This window comes from Pelophylax lessonae (assembly GCF_965119305.1).
Source record: "Pelophylax lessonae genome assembly, chromosome: 1".
NCBI lineage: Eukaryota > Metazoa > Chordata > Amphibia > Anura > Ranidae > Pelophylax > Pelophylax lessonae.
The window spans coordinates 461,306,460-461,332,772 of NC_138768.1; the positions used below are offsets into that span (position 1 = coordinate 461,306,460).

A 26,313-nucleotide genomic window follows, 5' to 3' on the forward strand; every position below is an offset into this window, starting at 1 on the left:
CATGGAGGCAAAAGTCCCCTCCTAGGAGGGACCAGGTGTCGCACCCCTTGAACTAAAGTGCTAACCAAGGGGTTAGACGCCACAGGGCGTTGAAAAAGAACGGCCAGCGCAGAAACCTGGCCCTTGATTGTAGCCAACGCCAAACGCTGGTCCACACCCGTTTGAAGGAAAGACAACACCCTAGACACCGAGTATGAGCGAGGGGGATACCCCCTGGACTCACACCAGGCAAAATAGGCCTTCCAAGTACGGTAGCAGACTTTCCCCGAGGAAGACTTCCTCGCGTTGATCAAAGCGTGAACGACCTCAGGGGATAGACCCCTATCCTTCAGGACCTCGGATTCAACAGCCAGGCCGTCAAAGCCAGCGACTGTAAAGCAGGATGAAAAATCGGTCCTTGAGACAGAAGATCTTCCCGAAGAGGCAGACGCCACGGAGCGTCGACCGCCAGATTCACGAGGTCTGCGTACCAAGACCGGCGAGGCCAGTCCGGTGCCACTAGAATCACTGCGTGCGGTTCTGAGGTCAACCTGCGAAGGAACCTGGACAGCAGTTGAATCGGTGGAAATGCATACATCAGCCGATACTGATGCCACGGAGTTACCAACGCATCTGATGCGTCTGCCCGAGGATCGCGCGTCCTTGCCACGAACCTTTCCACCTTGTTGTTCAGACGAGACGCGAACAGGTCTACCTCCGGAAGACCCCACTTCGCGCACAACATCTGGAAGACATCCGGGTGGAGGGACCATTCTCCCTGGTCCAAGGTCTGGCGACTCAGATAATCCGCCTGCCAGTTCTCCACCCCCGGAATGTGAACCGCCGTTATCGACGGGACGTGCGTCTCGGCCCAAGACAGAATGTCGGCCACCTCCCGAGCCGCTCGGGCACTCCTGGTGCCCCCTTGGAGGTTGATGTAGGCCACCGCCGTGGCACTGTCCGTCTGCACCCGAACCGGAAGGCCCTGCAGCCTGTCCGTCCAACGTCGGAGGCAGAGATGTATCGCTCGCAATTCCAGAATGTTGATCGGAAGGGAGGATTCCTCCTCCGACCAAGTTCCCTGGGCGGACAGAACGCCCAGAACACCACCCCAGCCCGACAGGCTGGCATCCGTGGCGATCACCGTCCATGAGAAAGGACGAAAAGACTTGCCCCCCGACACCGCCGGGGACTGTAGCCACCACAGAAGATCCCTTCTGGTACGATGACTCAACGAAATCTGGAGATCCAGAGATTGCGGTCGCCCGTCCCACCTGGACAGGATCTCCGCTTGGAGACCCCGCGTGTGAAATTGGGCGAAGGGAATCGCCTCTAAAGGCCGAGACCATCAATCCCAAACACCTCATACACGTCCGGAGGGACGAGCACTGATCGTCCCTGAGGGACCCGACTTCTTCCTGAAGTGTCCTGAGCTCGTCGTCCGGTAGGAAGACCTTCGCCTGGACCGAGTCCAGGATCATTCCCAGGTAGGGAAGATGAACCGACAGGCACAGCGTCGATTTCGGAAAGTTTATCGTCCAACCAAACTCCTGTAGAGTTTGCATCGTGACGGACAGGTCCTTCACCAGACCCTGACTGGTCGCAGACCGAACCAGAATGTCGTCCAGATACCCCAGGACAGAGATGCCCTGGGCTCTCAACAAAGCCAGAACCGGTGCAAGCACCTTGGTGAACACCCGCGGAGCCGAAGCGAGACCAAAGGGTAAGGCCACGAACAGGCAATGATCCTCCGCAATGGCAAATCGAAGGTACCTCTGGTGACCCTCGAAAATGGGGATGTGAAGGTACGCATCCTTCAAATCGATGGAGGCCATGAATACCCCCGGAACCAGGGCAGCCACCACCGACCTCAGGGATTCCATGCGGAACTTGCGAACCCGCACAAGCGGTTCAGAGCTTTTAAGTCCAGAATTGGACGTACCTTGCCCTCCTTCCTGGGCACAGTGAACAGATTTGAATAGAACCCCCGAAATCTGTCCCGATGAGGCACCGGAACCACCACTCCCTGAGCCCGCAGGTCCCGCACCGCCAGGTGCAGATCCCACAAACGCTCCGGAGACAGTTGAAGATTTGAGGGAAAAAATCAGCTCGCCGGTGTAAGATTCTGGTACCTCTGGTACCCTTAATAATCTATTTCCTTCCAAATATGCGTCCCACCTTTCTTACTAGGTGGTACGCATACACCTTTAAGACAGATGATGTCATCGCTGAGCGCCGCAGAGCGGCTATTTCAACCGCCGGCGTTCTCATTCACATCGTTCGTTCAACCTGCCTTGTGCATCCACATGCTTTCAAGCCTGTCTTGCTGTCGGAACCTCCAGCTGGTTGCTTCTACCTGGAGCAGACCTGAACCTCGCTACTGATCCCTGTATCTCGCTACCGGATCTTCCCTTCTCTACTGGACCCCTCTACTACTAACATTTACTAGTGATAAGTACCCCACAGGGGAATCCTTCATAACCTACTTACACTATCTATCATCTGCACTGTTGCATAGATTGCTAGCTCTTGAGCCTACTACCATCTACTATCTGCACTGTTACATAGATTGCTAGCTCTTGAGTCTACTACCATCTATCATCTGCACTGTTACATAGATTGCTTGTTCTTAAGTCTACTACCATCTATCCTTGCACTGGGTTAGTCTATCCTGTAATTGTCATCTGCTGTCCTTACCACCTGTCACCATACTCGATTACTAACCTATCTGCACTCTACCTAATACCATCTAGTACTCTCCTGAACAAACCTATCAAGTACTTACCATCTCTATCACTGTTCACACCTGTCCCTTCAGCACAACACCTTCATACTGTCATATACATTCCACCACTCCAGAAACATCTTATTGAGTGTGTATATTTCTGTATGTTGAAGCTGACAGGCCCACAGTGATGAGTCTGGAGAGTTGGATCTGGTTATTCAACACATCTCTACATGACTACTGAGTGGAGATTTTGCAGCTGCATATCCAGCCTACTACAAAAACGCAGGAGCGTTACAGATTGAACGAACCAGAAAAAAAAAATGGATTCAGCAGAATTACCCACTCAAGTGACACAATTAACACAACAAGTAAATGCGTTAATACTTGCTCTTACTGAAGTAAAAGAAGAGAATCAGACTCTGACGCAGCAGGTAACCCGTCTCTCATGGCTTACTACTGTTCAGCCCCCTGAACCTAAAATAAACCCTCCCCTAGTGTTAACAGGTGATCGGAAAAAATTTCGTGAATTCAAAAACGCATGTCAATTGCTTTTTTTGTTAAAACCTCGTACATACTCTACTGATCAGATTAAAGTCTGTACCGTTATTTCATACTTAACGGGTGATCCCCGGGCCTGGGCAGACTCTCTCTTTGAGAGAAATGATCAGATTCTCAACTCCTATTCCTTATTTCTAGCAGAACTCGCTAGTTTATATGAAGACCCCAATAGGCAGAGTACTGCTGATATTCAATTAAGGGCTTTAAAACAAGGAAGGAGACCTGTAGAAGACTTTGTAGCAGAGTTCAAAAGATGGACCCTTGATTCAGGGTGGAATGATACATCTCTGCGAACTCAATTCAGACTTGGGTTATCAGAAGCTGTTAAAGACGAGCTCGCCCGAGCGGATTTACCTGGCACCTTGGATGCCTTGATACAACTTAGTATCAACATCGACAGACGATTAAGAGAAAGAAGGGCTGAAAAAATGGGAATGCCATTAACTAGTCCTTCTCAGATTGCGGCCGTTGACCCTACTCCCATGGAGGTAGGAACTATACGCCCACCTTTATCAACTACTGAACGATCCAGAAGGAGATCCAGAAATCTCTGCATGTACTGCGCATCCCCGGATCATTTGATATGCGTCTGTCCCCTTGTACGCAAAAAAGAGGGTGAGTGTTCACATGTCTTGCTAGGAGGATTAACGACTTCCTTTTCTAACCCCTATCTTTTTGTTCTTTTAACATTACAGTGGGACCAGACTAGGATCACCACCAAGGCTATGATCGACACTGGATCTTGTGGAAACTATATTGATACACGTTTTGTTACCTTAAATAAAATACCTATTATTTCAAAGCTTAAACCTGTTTCTGTTAGTTTCATTAACGGTATTCCATTGTCTTCTGGTCCAATCACCAACCAGACACAGGCACTCCTTGCCACTGCCAACGAGTCTCATGTGGAGACCATCACCTTTGATATACTATCCTCACCCCATTTTTCCATTATTTTGGGACTTCCCTGGTTACACACACACCAACCAATCATGGATTGGAAAAGACGGACTTTGGCCTTCCCTTCTCACTATTGTGAGATTACGTGTAACCTCCCATCTTATGGAAAGATCCTGTCTGTGGTGTCAGATAAGATTGCACCACTATGCTATCAGGATCTGTCCGAAGTATTCCTTGAGAAAAATGCTCAAGTGTTGCCTCCCCATAGGGATTATGATTGCACTATCGATCTACTCCCTAACAGCAAATTGCCTTTCGGTCGTGTTTATCCCCTTTCACAAGATGAACTTTCTCATCTCAAGGAATACTTGGATGAGAATTTGAAAAAAGGGTTCATCAGACCCTCTACTTCTTCCACAGCTGCAGGACTTTTCTTTGTTCGCAATAAGGATTCCAGTCTTAGGCCTATTATCGATTATAGGCAATTAAACACGATTACGATAAAGGATCGCTATCCTTTGACGCTTATCCCTGAACTCATTGAAGAAGTGCGTGGGGCTACTTACTTCTCTAAATTAGACCTGAAAGGGGCATACAACCTAATCCGAATCCGTGATGGAGATGAGTGGAAAACAGCATTCAGAACCAGATACGGATTATTCGAATATCTTGTGATGCCATTCGGGTTGTGTAATGCTCCCGCAGCCTTCCAAAGGTTCATGAACGACATCTTTAGAGACTTACTTGATGTCTGTGTCGTAGTATACCTGGACGATATACTTATCTATTCGCGATCTATGCCTGAACATATAAAACATGTAAGACTTGTGTTATCCAGATTACTCTCACACAATCTATACGTGAAATTAAAAAAATGCTTATTTCAAAAGGAAGAAATATTATTTCTAGGATACATCATATCCAAAACTGGAATTAAGATGGATATGAGCAAGATATCCTGTATTCTGGACTGGCCTATACCAACAACTCGTAAGGCATTACAGCGATTCCTTGGATTCTCCAACTTCTATAGGAAGTTCATCAAGAACTTTTCCGCTATTGTGAGACCTCTCACACAACTGACAAGTATAAAGAAACCATTCAAATGGTCAGAAGAAGCGAATCAAGCTTTCTGCTTGTTAAAATCAAGCTTTACCTCTGCTCCCATACTACGCCATCCAGACCCATCCCTCCAATATATTCTGGAGGTAGATGCGTCAAATATGGCAGTAGGAGCAGTTCTCTCCCAACGACCAACAAATACTTCACCACTCCACCCAGTTGCTTTCTTTTCAAAATCACTAAGCAGCCCAGAGGTGAACTACCCAGTAGGTGAAAAGGAGTTACTTGCCATAAAACTGGCACTGGAGAATTGGCGACATCTACTCGAAGGTACCCAGTTACCAATACTCATATATACAGATTATTAAAACCTTCAATACCTCCAGACTAACAAAACTCTCTCCCACCGACAGGTACGATGGTCATTATTCTTCCTAAGATTCAACTTCCTAGTGACCTACACGCCTGCAGACAAAAATAAAAAAGCGGATGCGCTATCACGATTAATCGAAGATAACTGCGCCGAAATCCCTTCCATTCCCATAATACCCTATGAACGTATTATTGGTGTTGTCCGTTCCTTGAAGGAAGAGATTTTGCACAGTATAGGATTGGATTCACCTCCACCACAACTGAGTACTGATGCAGAAGGCTTCCTCTATTACAATGACAAACTTTACATACCCCCTACTATGCGCACCAAGATCTTGGAGTTGTCACATGATGTGCCCATGGCAGGACATATGGGTATGACGAAAACCCTTAATTTGCTTACCAGGCAGTTTTGGTGGCCTGATATGAAGACGTCTGTACAAAAATTTGTTTCTTCATGTGACATCTGTGCAAGGTCCAAGATTGACACTACAAAACCATCTGGTCTACTCTGCAGTCTACCAATACCCCAGGTTCCATGGGAAGTTATGTCCTTAGACTTTATAGTAGAACTACCACCTTCTAAGGGATTTAATACCATTCCAGTGTCAGTGGACCACTTGACAAAGATGGCACATTTCATTGCTATCCGTAGACTACCTTCGTCTAAACAAACAGCGGAACTACTGATGAAACATGTGTTCTAGTTGCATGGAATTCCAAAGACTCTTTTGTCCGACCGTGGTTCACAGTTCATCTCAAAATTTTGGCAAGCACTTTGTCAAATATTACGGATTGAGCGAAAGCTCGCTTCTCCCTACCATCCTCAGACCAACGGACAGACTGAAAGAGTCAACCAGTGCATTGAGCAATATCTACGTTGCTATACATCATACCTACAGGATGATTGGGTGGATCTCCTCCCTCTGGCGGAATTTGCTTACAACAATGCAACCCACAGTACTACTAAGCAAAGTCCGTTCTACTTGAATTATGGGTTTCATCCCACTCTTCTTCCACCACGCATCCTGCCATCAAGTAACCCAGTAGCCTCGGATTACCTTACCCAAATAAAAGACTCTCTGGGTTTACTCAATACCACTATATCACACGCTCATAGTCAACAAAAAAGGTACTACGACCTTCGTAGAAGACCTTCTCCTCAGTATGCTATTGGGGACCTTGTTTGGCTATCAACAAGAAACTTAAGATTAAAAATCCCTAGCAAAAAACTTGGACCTCTATTTTTGGGACCCTTCCCAATTAAGAAACTTATTGGAAAAGCTGCAGTACAGCTCACCTTACCAGCAGATCGCTACTGAAGCCCCATGTTCCTAACCAAGGAATAAGGCCTACCATCTTGCCTCCACCTACAATACAAGTTGAAGGCGGAGAAGAATATGAGATCAAAGAGATTTTGGATTCTCGCATCCATAGAGGAAGACTCCAGTATCTCATAAGATGGAAGAACTATGGACCCCAAGACGACACCTGGTTGGATACCTCTGATGTTCATGCACCTAGGCTTATACGAAGGTTTCACTCGAAATACCCAGAGAAACCAGTGCTATAGGCCTTCCGGAGCCGGCCTTAAGGGGGGGTACTGTAAGATTCTGGTACCTCTGGTACCCTTAATAATCTATTTCCTTCCAAATATGCGTCCCATCTTTCTTACTAGGTGGTACGCATACACCTTTAAGACAGATGATGTCATCGCTGAGCGCCGCAGAGCGGCTATTTCAACCGCCGGCGTTCTCACTCACATCGTTCGTTCAACCTGCCTTGTGTATCCACATGCTTTCAAGCCTGTCTTGCTGTCGGAACCTCCAGCTGGTTGCTTCTACCTGGAGCAGACCGGAACCTCGCTACTGATCCCTGTATCTCGCTACCGGATCTTCCCTTCTCTACTGGACCCCTCTACTACTAACATTTACTAGTGATAAGTACCCCACAGGGGAATCCTCCATAACCTACTTACACTATCTATCATTTGCACTGTTGCATAGATTGCTAGCTCTTGAGCCTACTACCATCTACTATCTGCACTGTTACATAGATTGCTTGTTCTTAAGTCTACTACCATCTATCCTTGCACTGGGTTAGTCTATCCTGTAATTGTCATCTGCTGTCCTTACCACCTGTCACCATACTCGATTACTAACCTATCTGCACTCTACCTAATACCATCTAGTACTCTCCTGAACAAACCTATCAAGTACTTACCATCTCTATCACTGTTCACACCTGTCCCTTCAGCACAACACCTTCATACTGTCATATACATTCCACCACTCCAGGAACATCTTATTGAGTGTGTATATTTCTGTATGTTGAAGCTGACAGGCCCACAGTGATGAGTCTGGAGAGTTGGATCTGGTTATTCAACACATCTCTACATGACTACATATCCAGCCTACTACAAAAACGCAGGAGCGTTACACCCGCCCGGGAGAGAAACTCGATCTCTGCCTACCTGTCCACGGCTTCTCTTGGGAGCCTTGACCTTTGAAGGGTTTGCCCTTATAGCGTAACCGAAAGGCACGAAAGGACCCCTGATAGGGTCTAAAAGAAGCATGCTTCTTACCATGAGCAACCTTAGCCTTGTGGGATTGGGGCAAGAGCGTGCTCTCACCCCCCGTGATCCCCTTTATCAGTGTATCCAAGGGTTCGCCAAAAAGGCGAGATCCCGTATAGGGTAGATCAGCTAAAGGTTCGCGAGAAGCTTGGTCCACAGACCAACATTTCAGCCAAATCAGGCAGCGTGTCAACACCGCCACGTTGTGCACACGTGCAGCCAAAGGGACTATATCTAAGTCCGCATCACACAAATACATGACACCCTGATGGATATGATCCACCATAGCCAACGTCACCGGAGGGGCAGAGTCAGCCACCAGGACGCGCCTGAGCACCTGCGTCCAATCCGCGACAGCCTGAGCTGCCATAAGTGAATCAAAAATAGCTTTCAGCATGGAACCGGTAACCGAGTAAGTATGGCGTGCAAGAGACTCCAGCCTCCTGTCCGTGGCATCCCGGAACACCGGGGTATCCTCCGCCGGAATCGCAGTAGATTTATGCAAAACTGCCACCGCGTGATCCACCGGAGGTGGCACACACCAACGTTCATCAGTAGCGGGTGTGAAAGGATAACGTAGCTTGAACCTACTTGGCACAGCAAAAGGCTTCCGTATATTGCGCCATTGTTCACTAACAGCGCGCTGAAAATCCCCAGTGCAAGGAAAAACCTGCTATGATTTGCGTCTTCGCTGCGTCCCATAAGAGGTCAGGACGGCAGGAGGACATGGTTCATCCTGCAAATGCAGTGTTTGTTTGATAGAAGCAACCAAGTCATCCATGAGTGCAAGCTCTTCAGACGAGCCAGGGGGGGAATTATCAACCCCTTCAACTTCTGCCTCCCATTCAGACCCCACAAGGTCCAGGGACGAGCGGGACCCCGATAAGGTGACCCCAGCCATAGCAGCCCCATCACCATCGCCCTCTGAATCAGAGGAAATTGAAACGCTTGGCCGTTTTGTGGATTGAGCAGCCACAAGCATCTTCACCCGAGCAGCTAGGTTAGCCACGACAGTAGCCAAATCACCCCCCACGGGGGGAGCAGCAGCAGTCCCTTGGCCCCCCACTAAAGTGGGAGGAAATTTGCTTTCCTGAGAATCCATGCCCCCAAAAGTGTGCAGGAAAAAAAGGAGTACTGCCTCTTTAAGATCGCGGCGAGCGGAGCCCACCGCACACACAGCACACACCGACCCCCACAGGGAGAATCACAAAAACTTAGGCAAGGAATACAAGAATAAGGAAGATAAAACCTGGAGAGACCACTCAGGCTGCTGCACCGATCGCTGTTCTCAGGGAAAGGAAGCGATGCAACACAGACCGCTCCTATAAAGCCTATGGAAGGCTCCACAAACATGGCCGCCGGTGAGGGACTTGCAAAGGCAGAGCATGCAGCGCTGACATGTGGCCCGAGCGATCGCCGCCAAAATGGCCGCTCCCAGCACATAGAAATGGCCCTCATATGCCTGCAGCTATTAATAAAAATGGCGGACCGCAGCAGCGGCCGCCGCATGGTGCACAAAACATGGTCCACAGCATGCCCTACAACACACAGCATGTCACACAGATAATCACACAGTTTGTAACACAGAACAGTGTATAACAGCCCCCCTCCTTGCAGCCCACAGCAGCATCAAACCAGACAGGGAGCCCAATAGTGTGAACAGACATGCAGGGTTACACAGTCCCAGACTGACACCCACTAAAAAGACAGGTCCCCACACAGAGTACACTTACCTTCTGAATGGCGTGGGGAACCCGCACAAGCGATCAAGCCACTGCACATGGGACAGGGAGAGTCGCAGCCAGTACGCAGTAGAACTGCGGTGCGAAACCGCATGGCGTCCAGTGAGGTAGCCACCTCACCACAGCATCCCTGCAGTGAACAGGGATGGGTCGTTCACATATGCCAGGAAAAATACCTGACTGAACGCTCGATGGCAGACTGGGAAGCCACTGGCCCACAACCTGCGACCAGGGGGGCCAGCCCGAGACCCAGCCCGCACGATCCTCTTCATCAGAAGAACTAACTAATGCTGACAAAAGTAACAGCTAAGTAAAGAGAGAGAAAAAAACTCAAATAAAATCAAAAAGAAGATAAAGGCTGAGACAAAATGCCCCAGCACAGAAACAGCCAGCTAACTCCTGAAAGCTAGACAATGAAACTGAGGTATGGTTACAGGAAGTAGGAGGGTATTGACTGAGGGGACCACCCCCTGGGGGTGGGATATGTTAAAAGCTTTAATATTGACATATTCTGTTGCCTAGCTACTCCTACGGAGCAAAGGTCAATTACCCCATTGTGACGAATATGAAGAGGCGGCGACTGTCGGAGGACGTAAGAGAAATTCCATTTAAATAGGAAGAAATGCCAGGACCGCAGATCCCAGCAGAGAGCCAGGTCCTTACTCCTGACTAGACAGAGAAGTCCTACAGCAGGAAGTGATGGTATACCCTCTTGGACTGCCCCAGGGGTGTAACCAAAAAGGTTTCTGCCTAGTCCTACTTCTAGAGAGCAAGGGCATAAGCCCAATGGTCTGAAGACTTGAAACTGTGTCTGTCAGTGAACAAAAGAGAAATCATAATTTTTCCCACACTGAATTTCAATTATGTCTAGTCTACTCATATTAATCTCCTTTATTAACATATGATCTTAAGTCTGAAAACATAATTTTTAAATAATTTACTTCCTTGAACAGAGTGACACGTTCACTATGACTTGTGCATATGCACTTGTGTGTCACACATTTCACAGAGGCTGCTGTCTGAATTACAGAGGTACTGAGTTTCAGGGAGAATAGTCAGTACAGGAAACACATCATCATCAATGCTTGCAGGCAGCAAGGTACCATGGGTTATATAGTCCTTAGGAATCAAAAGTAACCCAAAGGAATGAGCAGAGGAAAAGGAGCAAAGCATGCAAGACGTTGAAGGAAACGACCAGCAAACAGCACAATAAGGATTTTCTTATTATAAATTGGATTGTCAAAAATAACTATAGTTTGTATTGCTATTCCAATGCTGCTGTTATAAAATGAAAGTGTATGCTGTGACTTGGGATCACCTTTAACAGGCTAAATATGAGAAGTTCATTGTCTGGGTATACAGTACATAAACTTTAAGTCTGCTTCTATCATTCCTTACCAACATTTAAAGATGGAGGAGAGAACAGACCTCGATCGCAAGATGTAGATATAGAACCAGGAGTCAACAGGGAGGAATTGATCGGTGCTGTCTAGAAAACAATAAACATTACTATTTCAATGTACAATACATCTAGAACTAGATCCCATTAAGCAGTTTTCTATATTATGCACTTTGCTCACCAGGTTACTGCCTCTTTGTGTACAAGGGGCTGTATATGGGGCTTGAGTACGGGCAGACAGATTAGTATGAGATTCTGAAGATGTGTCCCAAGAATCTGCAATACAAAACTTTGTGTGCTTAACATTCATAATATAAAAGAGGTTTACTAAATCACTAATCAAATAAAAACAAATAAGCAAAAAAATTGTATTTTTCTACTTACCATAAAACCCCATGTTTGGAGTCAATTGGATGATACATGAAGTTTTTAATTTTTAGGTTGGGCCTCTTTCATATGATCAGCTAGCTGAAGCCGCTGGATTTCTGTAGCAAGAATCAGTGGATTCTTGCTGCTGGAATGACCTGTTCAAGTGGTCAGCTGCTCAACCCATTTAAATGGTGGGCTGACAACAGCTGCTGCTGTTCAAATGTAGCCATATACACAGCGCTTTGCTGCAGTTAGAGACAGATGCCTGGATGCAGCTGATTGCGTTCTTGCCAAAGGAATTCAGTGACCAACAGAGGGGTGGGAAACGCAGCAAGCAAAGGTTAACAGGTTCAAGAGACAACAGAGAACTGGGGATCATCTGCCGCTTGAGGGACCCTATGCCCAAACCTTACATCAGATAGGGCATAATCATCCACCTGGTAAAACTTCTAGAAAGTGTGAACAGAAGGCCAGGTGGTATCCTAGACATTTTAGGGAACAGTTGCTTGAATCCAAAATGCACAAGAAACACTTAGGCTCAGATCACGGCCTGGTTGTGGGAGCAGGAATCACACCTGTTCCCGCATCCACAACCACCCACAGCCAAAACTGCACTGATCTTATGAGACATGCAGAGCCGGCATTCATTCTGAACCGCCCCGCACATCCTAATCCACAGAGCTTTTGCGGGTGCAGAAAAGACCATTAAGCTTCCCCCATTAAGCTTCCCTGCAGTAACATTTTTTAAAAAGGTGAATGCGCCTTTTTTCTGCGATAAACACAGGCACAGCAGCCCAATCAATTGGCCTGCCATGCCAGAGCAAATGCACAACAGTGTGAACCTAGCATTACAGATCTTCACAAGAAGGAGTGCAACACAATCTTTGAAACCATAAGGAAATACATGTGTCAATATCCACTGACACAAAGAGCACGGCTTGGCACTGCCCCCTTCTCACTGGCTGTGAGTGACAGCAGGGGAGCTGTGTCTGAGCCTGTGAAGGAGAGAACCTCAGGTCTCGTGAATAGCGCTGGATTGAGATTGGGCTCAAATATGTAAAATGTGGGAGCTACACTCAAAAGGTTTTTTTTTTTTTTTTACCTTAAAGTGATTGTAAAGTCTCTCTCTTTTTTAAAAAAACAAACATGTTATATTTACCTGCTCTTTGCAGTTGGTTTTGCACAGAGCAGCCTGGATCCTCCTCTTCTCGGTTCCCACTTCAGTGCTCCTGGCCCCTCCCTCCTGTTGAGTGCCCCCACAGCAAGCAGCTTGCTATGGGGGCACCCGAGCCGAGTCACAACTCTCTGTGTCCATTCAGATAAGGAGCTTACCCAGCCCTGTCCCCCTCCCCTGATTGGCTAAATTATTTTGATTCACAGCAGCAGGAGCCAATTGCGCCACGCTGCTGTCTCAGCCAATGATGGGGAGTCCCAGACAGCTTAGACACTCCTGCAAAATCGCTGGATAAAGACGGGATCAGGTAAGTATTAGGGGGGGCTGAAGGGGGCTGCAGGTGGTTTTTTTTTTATCTTAATGCATAGAACCTTCTGCCTTTACAATCACTTTAATTCAGCAAATGCATTAAAAAGAGAAGTGGGGGTTTTGAAAAAAATAAACTATAATACTCACTTAAGTGGATGCCCCCCACCGCCTATAAAACAAAGAACTGAGCAATCAAAGTTCACCGATTGCTCAGTTCTCTGTCTTCAGTGACCAAAGGTCCAGCAACTGTCACTCACCGACTCTGTGCTCTGCCCCTCAAGAGCTGGAGGGCTGGGCTGTGAAGGGAGTGGGAGCAGTTGAGCATGCTGAGAGGCCAAGCCAGCTGCCACTCAGGTGCCTGGGGGGGGGGGGGGGGGGATCTTGACATAAAAGTCGGGATACCTCCAAAGTGTGAACCAGCTAAATTACGTCAGCTGACAGCGGGCTTTAGCCCGCCGGCAGCAGAATACAGGTTACAGAAGTGCAAAACAAAATGCACTCTTATGACCTATAGGAGAAAATGGGCAAAAGAGCTTTGTCTCTCTTTCTCCTTTAAGGTAAAGAAAAATATCTTCAGCCTTTAAAACCACTTTAAAGACAGGCCTGTTCTGTGTGCTTTACTAATAGAATACTACATAAAATGCTGAACAAACAAACGTCTAAAGTGCCTAGGGGGATGAACAACTTATCAGGACTTTGAATCCCAATTGAAAAATAGTGCACACTGCCTCAATAGGAGCGAAAATGGTATCTTAATTTGGGAGTAGTAGCAGCAGAATGCTCATGGGTGAGCTCATTAGTCAACAGCTGAAGTGACTCAAAATCTCTATGGCCAATGGTTAGATCAGAGACTGCAAAAAGCTGGGTGATTTCGGTCAAAGTCTTGCATGAGTGCAAGTCCAACACCTGATAGAGCAAAACAGGACTCAGAGGTCAGAACAAACTCTAAGAGCAGATTATAAGATAACTGTAGCAACGGGCAGCACAGTGGTGTAGTGGTTAGCACTTTCACCTAGCAACAAGAGGGTCGCTGGTTCGAATCCCAACCACGACACTACCTGCCTGGAGTTTGCATCTTCTCCCTGTGCCTGCGTGGGTTTCCTCCGGGTACTCCGGTTTCCTCCCACACTCCAAAGACACGCTGGTAGGTTAATTGGATTCTGTATAAAAAAATTTGCCCTACTATGTATGTATGAATGTGAGTTAGGGACCCTAGATTGTAAGCTCCTTGAGGGCAGGGACTGATGTGAATGTGCAATGTATATGTAAAGCGCTGTGTAAATTGACAGCGCTATATAAGAACCTGAAATAAATAAATAAAATAAATAAAACTGAAGGCTGCAGACGTTAACATCGTCTGTTCTGTCCACCAGACTTTTATTCAGTATACTTGTGCTTATGTTGTTTAAAACAAATTGTTGGTTTTTCTTGATTCACACAAGTTAGTTATATTCATAGCGCAGGCGCCATCTACTGTTCCTTTCTGCAAATGCCATAGAAAACTCTGCATCCGAAAAGGTTGTTTTAAAGCCATCTTTCCACAAATTGTCCCACATTTTGTCCTTCTACTTTTTCTGGCATACGTACAATTCTAATATTGTTCGGCCACATGTTTGTTTCTCCATTGCTGTTACCTTTTTGATAACAAGGGAGAGTTCATCCTCTAAGGCTGATACTCCATTTTCAGCCTCAGCCATCCTTCCCCGAATACACTTCATGTCCCATCTAAGAAGTCCTATAACTTCCTTTAGCTCCTCCATTTTACTGGTTAAGATGCAACTACTCGATTGTATAGCGGCAAATAATTGGGTATTCATTTTTTTTCCAAGGTGAGCTTTGACTGCCTCTCAGATTTGTCAGCTTGGGAAGCGCTAGTTTTTTGTATATCGGCTGTTGGCGGTCCGCCACTCCACGTCTGAGGAGGGCTACGTCCGCCATCCTGCTTATTCATCCTTGCAAATTCTCAGAGCCACTCCGCCGCAGTTTGCTGCTGCTCCTTACTCACAATAACAGCCTCCCACTCACCGAATTATATCCCCTCTTTTGGGTCTTCAGAGTCGCAGTTAAATCTGACTTGTATTTTAGTTCAGACTCCTGGGAAAAATCACACAAGCAGGAAATTGTGTTTCTGGGAGCATTCTGTACACATTCTGTGTACAGAACATCCCCAGGTAGCCATATTCCATTTTGCAGAAAAATTACAGAGCTACAGATTAAAAAGGAAAGATGTACTGCGGCAGGTTCGCTCTCCCAGGCAAAGTCCCGTACATGTACGGCGCTCGCCTGGGAGGAGCTATTAGACGATCTCTCCCCGCTGACAGATGTAAACACAGCTGTCCGTGATTCTCCCTGAGATGATCACAGAGACCATGCGATCCTGCTATATAGGATCGCATGTCCCTATGGTCATCTCACAAGCCTAACCCCCCCACAGTTAGAATCACTCTCCTAGGCTTACATTTAACCCCTTGATCACCCACAGGGTTAACCCCTTCCCTGTCAGTGTCATTATTACAGTAACGGTGCATATTTTTAGCACTGATTACTGTAGTAATGTCACTAGTACCCCCAAAAGTGTAAAAAATGTCAGTTAGGGTTCCGATCTGTCCACCGCAATGTCGCAGTCCTGCTAAAAATCGCAGATTGCCGCCATTACTAGTAAAAAAAAAAAACAATAAAAATGACAAAAATCTTTCCTTTAGTTAGTAAACACAATAACTTTTGCGCAAACGGATCAAAATACGCTTATTGTGATTTTTTTTTTTTACCAAAAATATGTAGCAGAAAACAAATTGGCCTAAAATGTTAAAAAAATTTGGATTTTTCTTTTTTTGTTGTTGGGGGAAATGTTATATAGCAGAATGTGAAAAAAAATGAATTTTTGTAAAATCTTACCATAAAATTCCTTTCTCGGAGTCCTCTGACAGTCGCCGCCCCTCATATAGTCTTCACCAATGGGTATTGACCTGTTATCCACAGGAGTAAGCTAGGCAGAAGTTCTTGTTAAAAACATAAAACTTTGCATAGACACACTTACAGGGGGCTGTCCCTCTGGTCCAATACCCCGGCTAGCCTCATTCCCAATTCAGTTTGGTAGCAAGCAGTAGATAGTCCATGAACCCCAAAGAGAGGTGGGGGCGGCGACTGTCAGAGGACTCAGAGAAAGGAATTTTACGGTAAGATTTTACAAAAATTCAGTTTTCTCTAACGTCCTCTGACAGTCGCCGCCCCTCATATAGTCTTCACCAATGGGATGTCCCAAAGCAGTGTAGACATGAGGGGTGGGAAAGCAACCGTCTCAAGGTAATGAAGCACCCAAGGTCAGATAAAAGAACCTTATCTGAACCAGAAAGGTAACCCACTGGGTAACAGGAAAGCTCAACAGGAGCGAACAAACCCAGGAAGGTAAAATAACCAAGGGCCCCTCCACCAAGTTGGAGGGGCTTTTAAACTAGGAGACGGGGGGGGGGGGGTGGGCTCAGAAGTAGAGTCAGTTAGGAGGGAGCAAAGGACTGAAGGCAGTGGCAGGGTCAGCAGCGACAGTAGGTCCATAACGGCAATTGGCAGGTCTGTGCGGGAAAACCTCAGACCAAACAGGAATAAACATAACCACCAATCACGTTTAACTTCCGTAAAACTAAGAGGGGTATATGCTAATGCCAGCAGCCTAGCTAATAAAATGGATGAGTTGGAAATGTTAGTACATGAGGATGACATAGACCTTGTGAGAATAACGGAGACTTGGTTCGACCCCTCACATGACTGGCTGGCCAATATCAAAGGGTATTCGGTGTACCAGAAGGACAGGGTAGGAAAAAGAGGTGGAGGGGTATGTCTCTATGTCAAGAACAATGTAAAGGTGATTGAAAGGAGTGACATTACGGAAGGGATGAACATGGATTTAGAATCTGTGTGGGTAGAACTCCATAGGGAAGGAGAAAAGGGAAAAGTAATTGTGGGGGTTTGCTATAGGCCACCTAAACAAGGGGAGGAGGTAGAGCTGGAATTTTTAGCACTTCTGGGTAAAGTGGCAAAACTGGGATCAGTCATCATATTGGGGGACTTCAATTATCCCGACATTGACTGGGAAGAGGGGACTACAAACTCACAGAAGGCCCGTCTATTCACGGAAACCTTACAGGATAATTACATGTCACAGTTGGTGGACTCTCCGACTAGAGAAAATGCAGTCCTGGATCTATTGATCACTAATGACCCAGACCTAATCTCGGAGGTAGGAGTCCAGGACTACCTGGGCTCTAGCGATCACAGGATGATAACATTTAGTGTAAATAACAATATAACAAGGCAAGTGGGGAACATAAGAACCCTAAACTTCAGAAGGGCAAACTTTCCAAAAATATACTCATTGATGGAAAGGGTAAACTGGGACCAAGCCCTGGGATCACTGACCACAGAGGAAAAATGGGAATGCTTTAGGAACATATTAAGCAAATGCATCTTGCAGTGCATTCCTATGGGAAATAAATTTAGAAGAGACAAAGCCAAACCTGGCTGGCTAAACTGTAGCGTTAAAAAACTTATTAGGGGAAAAAAATTTGCCTTCAAGAAATATACATCAGAGGGCACAATATTGGCTTTCGAGCAATACAAGGAGGCAAATAAAAGTAAAAGTAAACACAAAATCAAGATGGCTAAAATCAACTTTGAGAGACAAATAGCGGAGGATAGTAAAAAAAACCCAAAGAAATTCTTTAAATATATCAACAGCAAAAAAACTAGGGCAGAGCACATTGCACACATATATAACGATGATGGGAGGATGGTTACAGAGGACACCGAAAAACCAACCGTGCTGAATGCTTTTTTCTCGTCAGTCTTTACACAGGAAACAGAGGGGTACAATGACCATGACTGTATGGTTAGTAGTAATACACAGGACTTGCCACTATGGCCAACAGAGGGTGAAATCAGGGAAAGGCTGGATTAACTTAACACAAACAAATCACCAGGCCTGGATGGCGTACATCCGAGAGTACTCAAAGAACTCAGTAAGGTTATATCTAGACCACTGTTCCTGATCTTTGTTGACAGTGTTAAGACAGGAGATGTACCAGGGGATTGGAAGAAAGCTAACGTGATTCCGATATTCAAAAAGGGACAGAGGCATATCCCGGGAAATTATAGGCCTGTCAGTTTGACATCAATAGTATGTAAACTTCTGGAGGGGATGATAAGGGACTATATCGTAGAGTTTGCTAAAGACAACATCAGCAGCAGTAATCAGCACGGGTTTACAAATGGGCGTTCTTGTCAAACCAATCTCTTAACATTCTACGAGGAGGTGAGCTGTGAGCTAGATAGGGGCAGACCAGTGGATGTGGTGTACTTGGATTTCGCTAAGGCGTTTGATACAGTTCCCCACAAGCGCTTAATTTATAAAATAAGGTCTGCAGGTATCGACAGCAGGGTTTGCTCTTGGATACGGAACTGGCTAAAAGGGCGTGTCCAAAGGGTGGTAATAAATAGCGCATACTCAGACTGGTCTGAGGTAGTAAGCGGGGTCCCCCAGGGCTCAGTCCTGGGACCGATCTTGTTCAATTTATTCATAAACAGCATTGAGGTCGGGATCAGTAGTTCATTATCAGTTTTTGCAGATGACACAAAATTGGCCAGGGCAATAACTGCACAGCATGAAGCAGATATCCTACAGAATGACCTGGACAAAATAACGGAGTGGGCAACGACATGGCAAATGAGGTTTAATGTGGAGAAGTGTAAGGTTTTGCACTTGGGGACTAAAAACATAAAAGCACAATACACGTTAGGAGGGGAACCCTTGGGGGAATCAAAAATGGAGAAGGATCTGGGAGTCTTGGTTGATGATAGATTAGGCAATAGCATGCAATGTCAAGCGGCAGCTGCCAAAGCCAGCAGAATATTAGCATGCATAAAGAAAGGGATGTATTCCAGAGATAAGACTATAATCCTTCCACTTTATAAAACTCTGGTCCAACCGCATCTGGAGTATTCTGTCCAGTTCTGGTCGCCAGTCCTCAGGAGGGATGTGCTGGAGCTGGAGAGAGTCCAGAGAAGGGCAACTAAACTGATTAGGGGTTTGGAGGACCTTAATTATGAAGAGCGCCTGCAATCGCTTGATTTATTCTCCCTGGAGAAGAGATGCCTGAGGGGGGACATGATAGCAATTTATAAATATCTCAATGGGGATCTCAGCATAGAAAAAAAGCTGTTCAGTCGAAGGGATTGCATGAGGACTAGAGGGCATACAATGCGATTGGAGGACAAGCATTTTAACCTCAGGCAACGTGGGGGGTTCTTTACTGTTAGGGCTACAAGATTGTGGAATTCTCTACCACAAGAGGTGGTTTCTGCAGGAAGTATGGTGGCTTTCAAAAGACTCTTAGACGTACATCTCAAGGATCAGAACATTCAGGGCTATGTGAGATGATTACAGCCACACACACCTACACAGGTTGAACTGGATGGACTATTGTCTTTATTCAACCTCACCTACTATGTAACTATGTAAGGGGGAAAAAACCCCACAGGAGGAGACAGGCTAAAAACGCCATGTCTCCCCCAAAGTACTGCCGCACTCAGAACTTTGCGGCCAAAGGAGGAATCTGCCGATGCCGAAAACATCAAGTTAGTAAACTCTGTAAAGGTGTGCAGGGACGACCAGGTCGCCGCATTGCACATCGGGGACACCAACGCCTGATGGCGAAAGGCCCAAAACGCACCCTCCGCTCAGAAGAGTGTGCCGTGACAGGGAAGGGCGGAACCCGATCCCTAGGTGAAAGGGCCTGTACAATCGTCCGTCTGAACCAGACAGGAACGGTTGCCTCAGACGCAGCCATACCCATCCGAGGCCCTCAGGAAGGACAAAAAAAAGAGAATCCGACCTTCTGAAGGATTCAGTAGACGACAGGTAACCCTGATCGCCCTGACAACATCCAAGGAATGCAAGGCACAACTCCGTAGGATGCGTAGGATTCGCACACAGTGAAAGCAAAGCAATGTCCTCATGGAGATGGACATCAGACACCACCTTCGGAAGGAAGGACTGATGAGGTTGCAAGACCACCTTATCCCTATGAACCACCAGGTAGGGGGAGTGGCAAGATAAGACCGCCAACTCCGACACACTGCAAGCAGATGTGATCGCCACCAGAAAGGCAACTTTCCATGACAGTGCAAGCAGAGGAATCTCCCGGATGTTCTCAAAGGGAGGACGGTGCAAAACGACATAACCAAATTCATGTCCCAAGGGGTTAAGGGCGCCCACCGAGGGGGCCAAATGACGCACCCCTTGAATAAAGGTGCGGATCAAGGAATTTGACGCCAAAGGGCGCTGGAAAGAATGGCCAGAGCAGATAACTGACCCTCAACAGCGCAAGACGTAGGTCCACACCGGATTGCAGGAAGGCCAACACCCTTGCCACCGAAAAGTAGCGAGGATGGAAACCCTGCGATTCGCACCAGGCGAAAAGCAAGCCTTCTAGGTACGATAAGAAAAATTACCGGATGAAGCCTCCCTAGCTCTAAGCAAGGTAGGAGTAACCTCCGACGAGAGACCCCGATCTCTCAAGATCTGGCTTTTAACAGTCACGCCGTCAAGGCCAGCGACTGTAAAGCAGGATGGAAGAACAGCCCGAGACAACAGATCGTCTCGTAAGGGGAGCCGCCAGGGAGGCTCGACGACCAATTGCATGAGGTCCGCGTATCAAGACCGGCGCGGCCAGTCAGGGCCCCCAGGACCACCAACCTTGGTTCCGAGACCAACCTGCGAGGAAACCGTGACAACTGGATCGTGGGGATGGCATAATCAGGGGATACTGATTCCAAGGCACCACCAGCGTGTCCGAGGCGGCTGCCAGAGGATCGCGTGTACTTGCCACGAGCCATCCCACCATGTTGTTTAGAGTAGGTGCGCCATCGCGCACACAGCATCTGAAACACCTCTGGGTGTAGGGGCCATTCCCCCTGGTCTGGGGCATAGCGACTCCGATAGTCGGCCTGCCAGTGTTCCATACCCGGAGCGTGAACTGCCGAAAGCGCCGAGACCCGCGTCTCAGCCCAAGGCAAAATCTCGGCCACTTCCTTGGCCGCCTGGGCACTCCTGGTGCCCCTTTGGTGATTGATGTACACCACCCCAGGGGTGTTGTCCATCTGCACCCGCACAGGGTGGCCCTGAAGACGATCCCACCAATGGAGCAAACAGAGTCTGATCGTTCTCAGTTCCAAGGCATGTATCGGTAGGGAGGATTCCTCCTCCAACCAAGTGCCCTGGGCAGACAATTTTACACAGAACGCCACCCCAGCCCGACAGGCTGGCGTCCGTGGTGAGCACCATCAATAACAACGGCCTGGAAGGATTCCCCTTCCGCAGAGTCGGAGACTGGAGCCACCACAGAAGGTCCGCTCTGACACAGTGACTCAAAGATATCCTCCTGTCCAAGGACTGAGGATGCCTGTCCCACCTGGCTAGGATCTCCGCTTGCAGAGATCGCGTGTGGAACCATGCAAACGGCATCGCTTCGAAGGCTGACACCATCAATCCTAGGGACCGCATGCAGGTCCTGAGTGATGAGGGTTCATTGTCCCTGAGGGACCTGACCTTGGGCAGCAGAGTCCGGAGCATGTCCTCCGGCAGGAAAAACTCCCGCATGGGCGGAGTCCAGGACCATTTCCAGATAAGGGAGACGAACAGAAGGGAGCAATGTCGACAGCTGAAAGTTGCTGGCCCAGCCGAACTCCTGGAGCGTCTGAACCGTGGTTTACAGATCGTGCAACAGAGTTAAACTGGAACTCAACCTTAACAGGAGATCGTCCAGATATCCAAGGATTGCGATCCTCTGCGCCCGCAACAGGGCCAGAACAGGAGCCAAAGCTTTAGTAAACACCCTTGGACCCGAAGCTAGACCGAAAGGTAACGCCACAAACTGATAGCGCTCCTCCGCAATTGCGAATCGGAGGTACCTCTGATGACCCTCGAATATATGGATGTGTACAAACGCATCCTTGAGGTCGATTAAAGCCAGGAATCTCCCGGCTCAGAGAGGCCACCACCGATCAGAGGGATTCCATACAGAATTTTTGAACCCGCACAAAGCGGTTTAGAAACTACAGGTCCAGAATTAGACGCACCTTGCCCTCCTTTCAGGGCACCGTGAACAGATGCAAGTAAAAACCCCTGAAAACCTGTCCCGATGTGACACCGGGACGATCACCCCCTGGGCGAGGAGATCCTGAACTGCCCATTGAAGATCGTGAAAACGATCTGGGGTCAATGAAGATTTGAGGGAAAGAATCTGTCTGCTGGGCGCGATCGAAATTCGATCTTTCACCCCGACCGAATGAGTTCCTGAACCCATCTGTCCTGAATGGCGGACGGGGCTGCCGTGCCAGAGTGGGCGGCTATAGACTTGCCCGCCCAAGGCTTCTTCTGGCCACCAGAGGCCTAGAAGGATTCGCCCTTGTCATGTGCCTTAAAGGCACGACAGGACCCCTGGTTGGGATTAAAGGAAGAACCCCGCATACCGCGGAAGAAACTTACTCTTGGACACATGGGGCAGCAGAGTGCTTTTACCCCCAGTGACCCCCTTCACCAACTCGTCCAGGGAGACCCCAAAAAGGTGATTCCCTGCATAAGGGATGTCAGACACCGTCTGCCTGGAAGTCTGGTCGCCGACCAGCTCTACAGCCACACAAGGCGACGGATGATCACTGCGACAGCAGAGAAGTGTAAGGCTAAAGGGGCCTCATCCAAGGCCGCATCACCCAGGCATAAAACCGCCTGAACAATTTGGTCCACCATCTCCAAAGTAGCAGGAGGGGCGGAATCAGCCACAAGGGTGCGTCTGAGCACCTTAGTCCACTCCACCACAGCCTGAGAGACCAATACTGAGGCGAACACGGGCTTCAGCAAGGAACCTGCCAACATATAGGAGTGGCGGGCAAGAGATTCCACCCGCCTATCCGCCGGGTCTCTAAGCACCGGATAAGCCTTCATGGGCATCAGAGTGGCCTTGTATAATCTGGATACCGTGTGGTCCACCTTAGGGGCCACAATCCAGTGCGAATCCGTTGGAGACGCGAAGGGATAACGGTACTCAACCGCCTAGGTACCACAAGGTTGCGCTTCAGATTGCGCCATTGTTCATTCACCATTGCATGAAAGTCGGCGTAACAGGAAAAACCCTGAACCGATCTCTGGGTTCTGCGGGTCCCAAAGGATGACCGCGTACCCTGCTGGTGGGGCCCAACCTCCAAATGCAGCGTTTCTCTGACAGAACTAATGAGCGCAGCCATAGCAGCGCGATCTCTGGCAGCCCTGACGGGGGAAACTTCCTCCTCCCCCTCTGACTGAGAGGACCGAGACCCCTCAGGGGGGTACCTGTCCGTGACAACCATATCAGAATCTGAATCAGTAGAAGGTGAAGGCAAAGGCTGGACCTTTTTCTAAAAGACCGCTCAGACATCAGCAGATCTACCTTTGATGCTAAAGTCGCAAGTGCAGCGCTAAGAGCGATCTGCTCAGAGGACCCAGGCGTACCTGAATCCTCCACAAGAGCTGGGGGGAATTTGCTGTCCTGGGAGTCCATATCAAAACGGATGAAGGTTTTGAAGGCGCTGGCCCTTTAAGAAGCAACCGCTGCGGACCGCACCGAGAGGTTCCGCAATAGAAATGATATAGTGCTACAGGCAAACCACAGGAAAGTGACTGCCAGCATGAAAAACGACCCAGGAGAAGTGAAAAGACCCCCAGAAGTGCATACATACAGACTCTACGCTAGCTGAACGATCTGCAGTCTGAGGAAAGGAAGTGATGTCATCAGCTAGAGGACACAGACGCAGAAGGGAAAATGGCTGCCCATGTAAAATAATGAAGAGGCTACAGGAAAATGGCCGCCGAACACATTGTGAAGAGGACCGTGCCACATCCAAGATGGCGCCGAAAGGCGCAAATTTGCTGCAGGGAGGAGTGCAGAAGCTGAAATGCAGGCCCACACCAAAAATGGCGGCCCCGCAAATTTTTGCAGCGGGCTGCACTCACATGTCTGGTACCCCAAATTGTACACAAAAAGCACACATCGAGGAGAGCCCCACAGCGCGGCATAACCTCTATAGTGCCCTCAGGGACAGGGAGAGACCGGGAAGCACACTGACAGACAGGAGGGGAATAACACAGACATCAAAGACAGACTGCCATTCCCAACACAGAGGCCCCACAAACACCTCATAAATAGAGGGGTTACTCACCGACCAGCGATAGCGTGGGTGCCGCCGTGAGACAGGAAGCCCGTCAGCCGAACAGGACGCTTGCTACACGCGGCGTACCGCAGTAGAGACATCCTAGCGAAGGGGCCACTTCGCTGGCTTTGTCCCTGAGGACAGGGACAGGTCATTTACGAGGCATGGCCATACGCATAGCCTGCTAAACGCTCAATGGCAGGCTGGGATTCCATAAGGTTCTCTGTCCTGGGACACCAGGACAACCAGTCTGATTCCCAGCTCCGCAACGATGTAGTCTTCCGAAGTCTGACTAAGCGCAGGAACAAATAAAAAAGCTATTAGTGCAAAGAAAAACACACTTAGCAGATAATAAAATGTAATAAAAAAGAGAAAAGGCTGAGACTGTAGCCCCAGCACAGGGAAGCCTGCCTACTCCTATCTAGGCAAAAGACAAACTGAATTGGGAATGAGGCTAGCCGGGGGTATTGGACCAGAGGCACAGCCCCCTGTAGGTGTGTCTGTGCAAAGTTTTGTGTTTTTAACAAAATCTTCTGCCTAGCTTACTCCTGTGGATAAGAGGTCAATACCCATTGGTGAAGACTATATGAGGGGCGGCGACTGTCAGAGGACATAAGAGAAATAGTTTTTTTTTTTTTTTTCAAAATTGTCGCTCTTTTTCTGTTTATAGCGCAAAAAATAAAAATCGCAGAGGTGATCAAATACCAGCAAAAGAAAGCTCTATTTTTGGGGAAAAAAGGACGTCAATTTAGTTTAGGTACAGCGTCGCACAATCGCGCAATTGTCCGTTAAAGTCACGCAGCGCCGAATCTCAAATTAGGGCCTGGTCTTTAAGCAGCAAAATCTTCCGGTCTTAAAGTGGTTAATGATTAAGCGTGCTGCACTAATGTAATGACCTCAGCACTGTACTAGGAGTGCAGGGCCCAGGATGACTCACCCCCAAGGAGTGGATCCATACAGCCCTGAGATCACATGCAGTGGTTTAAATTAGGGCTGAAAGATAGTCGATGTTCACATCGACATCGTGTGGTGAGCCTGGGCGATAGTCACATCGCCGGAACATGCGATAGAAGACAGTGTGTGTGGAAGGCAGAGAAGCGTGTACTATCACACACAGCGCTGCCAAAGGGAGGGTGAGGGGGCACACGGGACATCTGCAGCCCGGTGTCCACTCGCAGCTATCATCCTCCTGTAACAGCAGACACCTCTCTCCCCACTGGCAGCCCGCACATCTTACTGAGCATCCCCCTCCCCCTGCACATGTTCGGATGTAAACAGACAGGAGAAGGAACCCGGGAGGAGGGAGATTTCACTTCCAGAGCCGCGCTGATGATCTGAGGTATGTGTATTGTTATAGATACAGTGGAGGGGGGGTGCACGGTAACCAGGAAGGGCAAGTAGCACACATGGTAGAGTGATTGGGGGGGGGGGGGGCGCAAGAGGATATGTATTGGGAGGTGCTTTGGGAGGAGAGAGTACTTCTGCTGGTGGAGGGGGGGTCCTCTCCCCTTCCAAAGCACCCCCCAATACATATTCTTTTACCCCCTCTTCCCCAAATCAAAAGATGCCGCGTCCCTCTCTGCCCTCCTTCCACGGCGTCCCTCTGCCCCCCCCCCCCCCACGGATGTCAGGCTGTGTTCTTCTACTCACAGTGAGTCCCGACTTCTCTGCCTTCCACCACACTGTCTTCTTAACCTGCTGTGATAATACTTCCCACCCAGTTCCCTACCCGATGAAGAGGATCCGCCGCAAAAAAATATTGCAATATATATCGTTGGGAAAAAAATATTGCAATGTGATTTTTTTTCAATATTGTGCAGCCCTAGTTTAAATGCATCACAGAATCTGAAAAAGTAACTACAGCAGGACAGAGTAAACCTTCTACACGGTAAAAAATATCAGTGTCATGCT

The 26,313-nt window shown here is 48.0% G+C and overlaps 1 protein-coding gene across 7 annotated transcripts in view; it reads right to left on the minus strand.

Annotated features, from left to right (window-relative positions):
* The window catches only part of FCHO1 (FCH and mu domain containing endocytic adaptor 1), a 507,107-nt gene that overhangs the window by 104,235 nt on the left and 376,559 nt on the right, over nucleotides 1-26,313 (minus strand). For 6 of the 7 annotated variants that reach the window (XM_082267048.1, XM_082267051.1, XM_082267049.1 and 3 more), the window contains 2 exons: nucleotides 11,497-11,591; nucleotides 11,315-11,405 (listed from right to left, as the gene is read on the minus strand). The exons of the other annotated variant lie outside the window; for it this stretch is intronic. In XM_082267048.1, coding sequence (XP_082123174.1) covers nucleotides 11,315-11,405; nucleotides 11,497-11,591 — 186 coding nt within the window. The remainder of the gene's footprint in view (nucleotides 1-11,314; nucleotides 11,406-11,496; nucleotides 11,592-26,313) is intronic. 7 annotated transcript variants of the gene reach the window in all.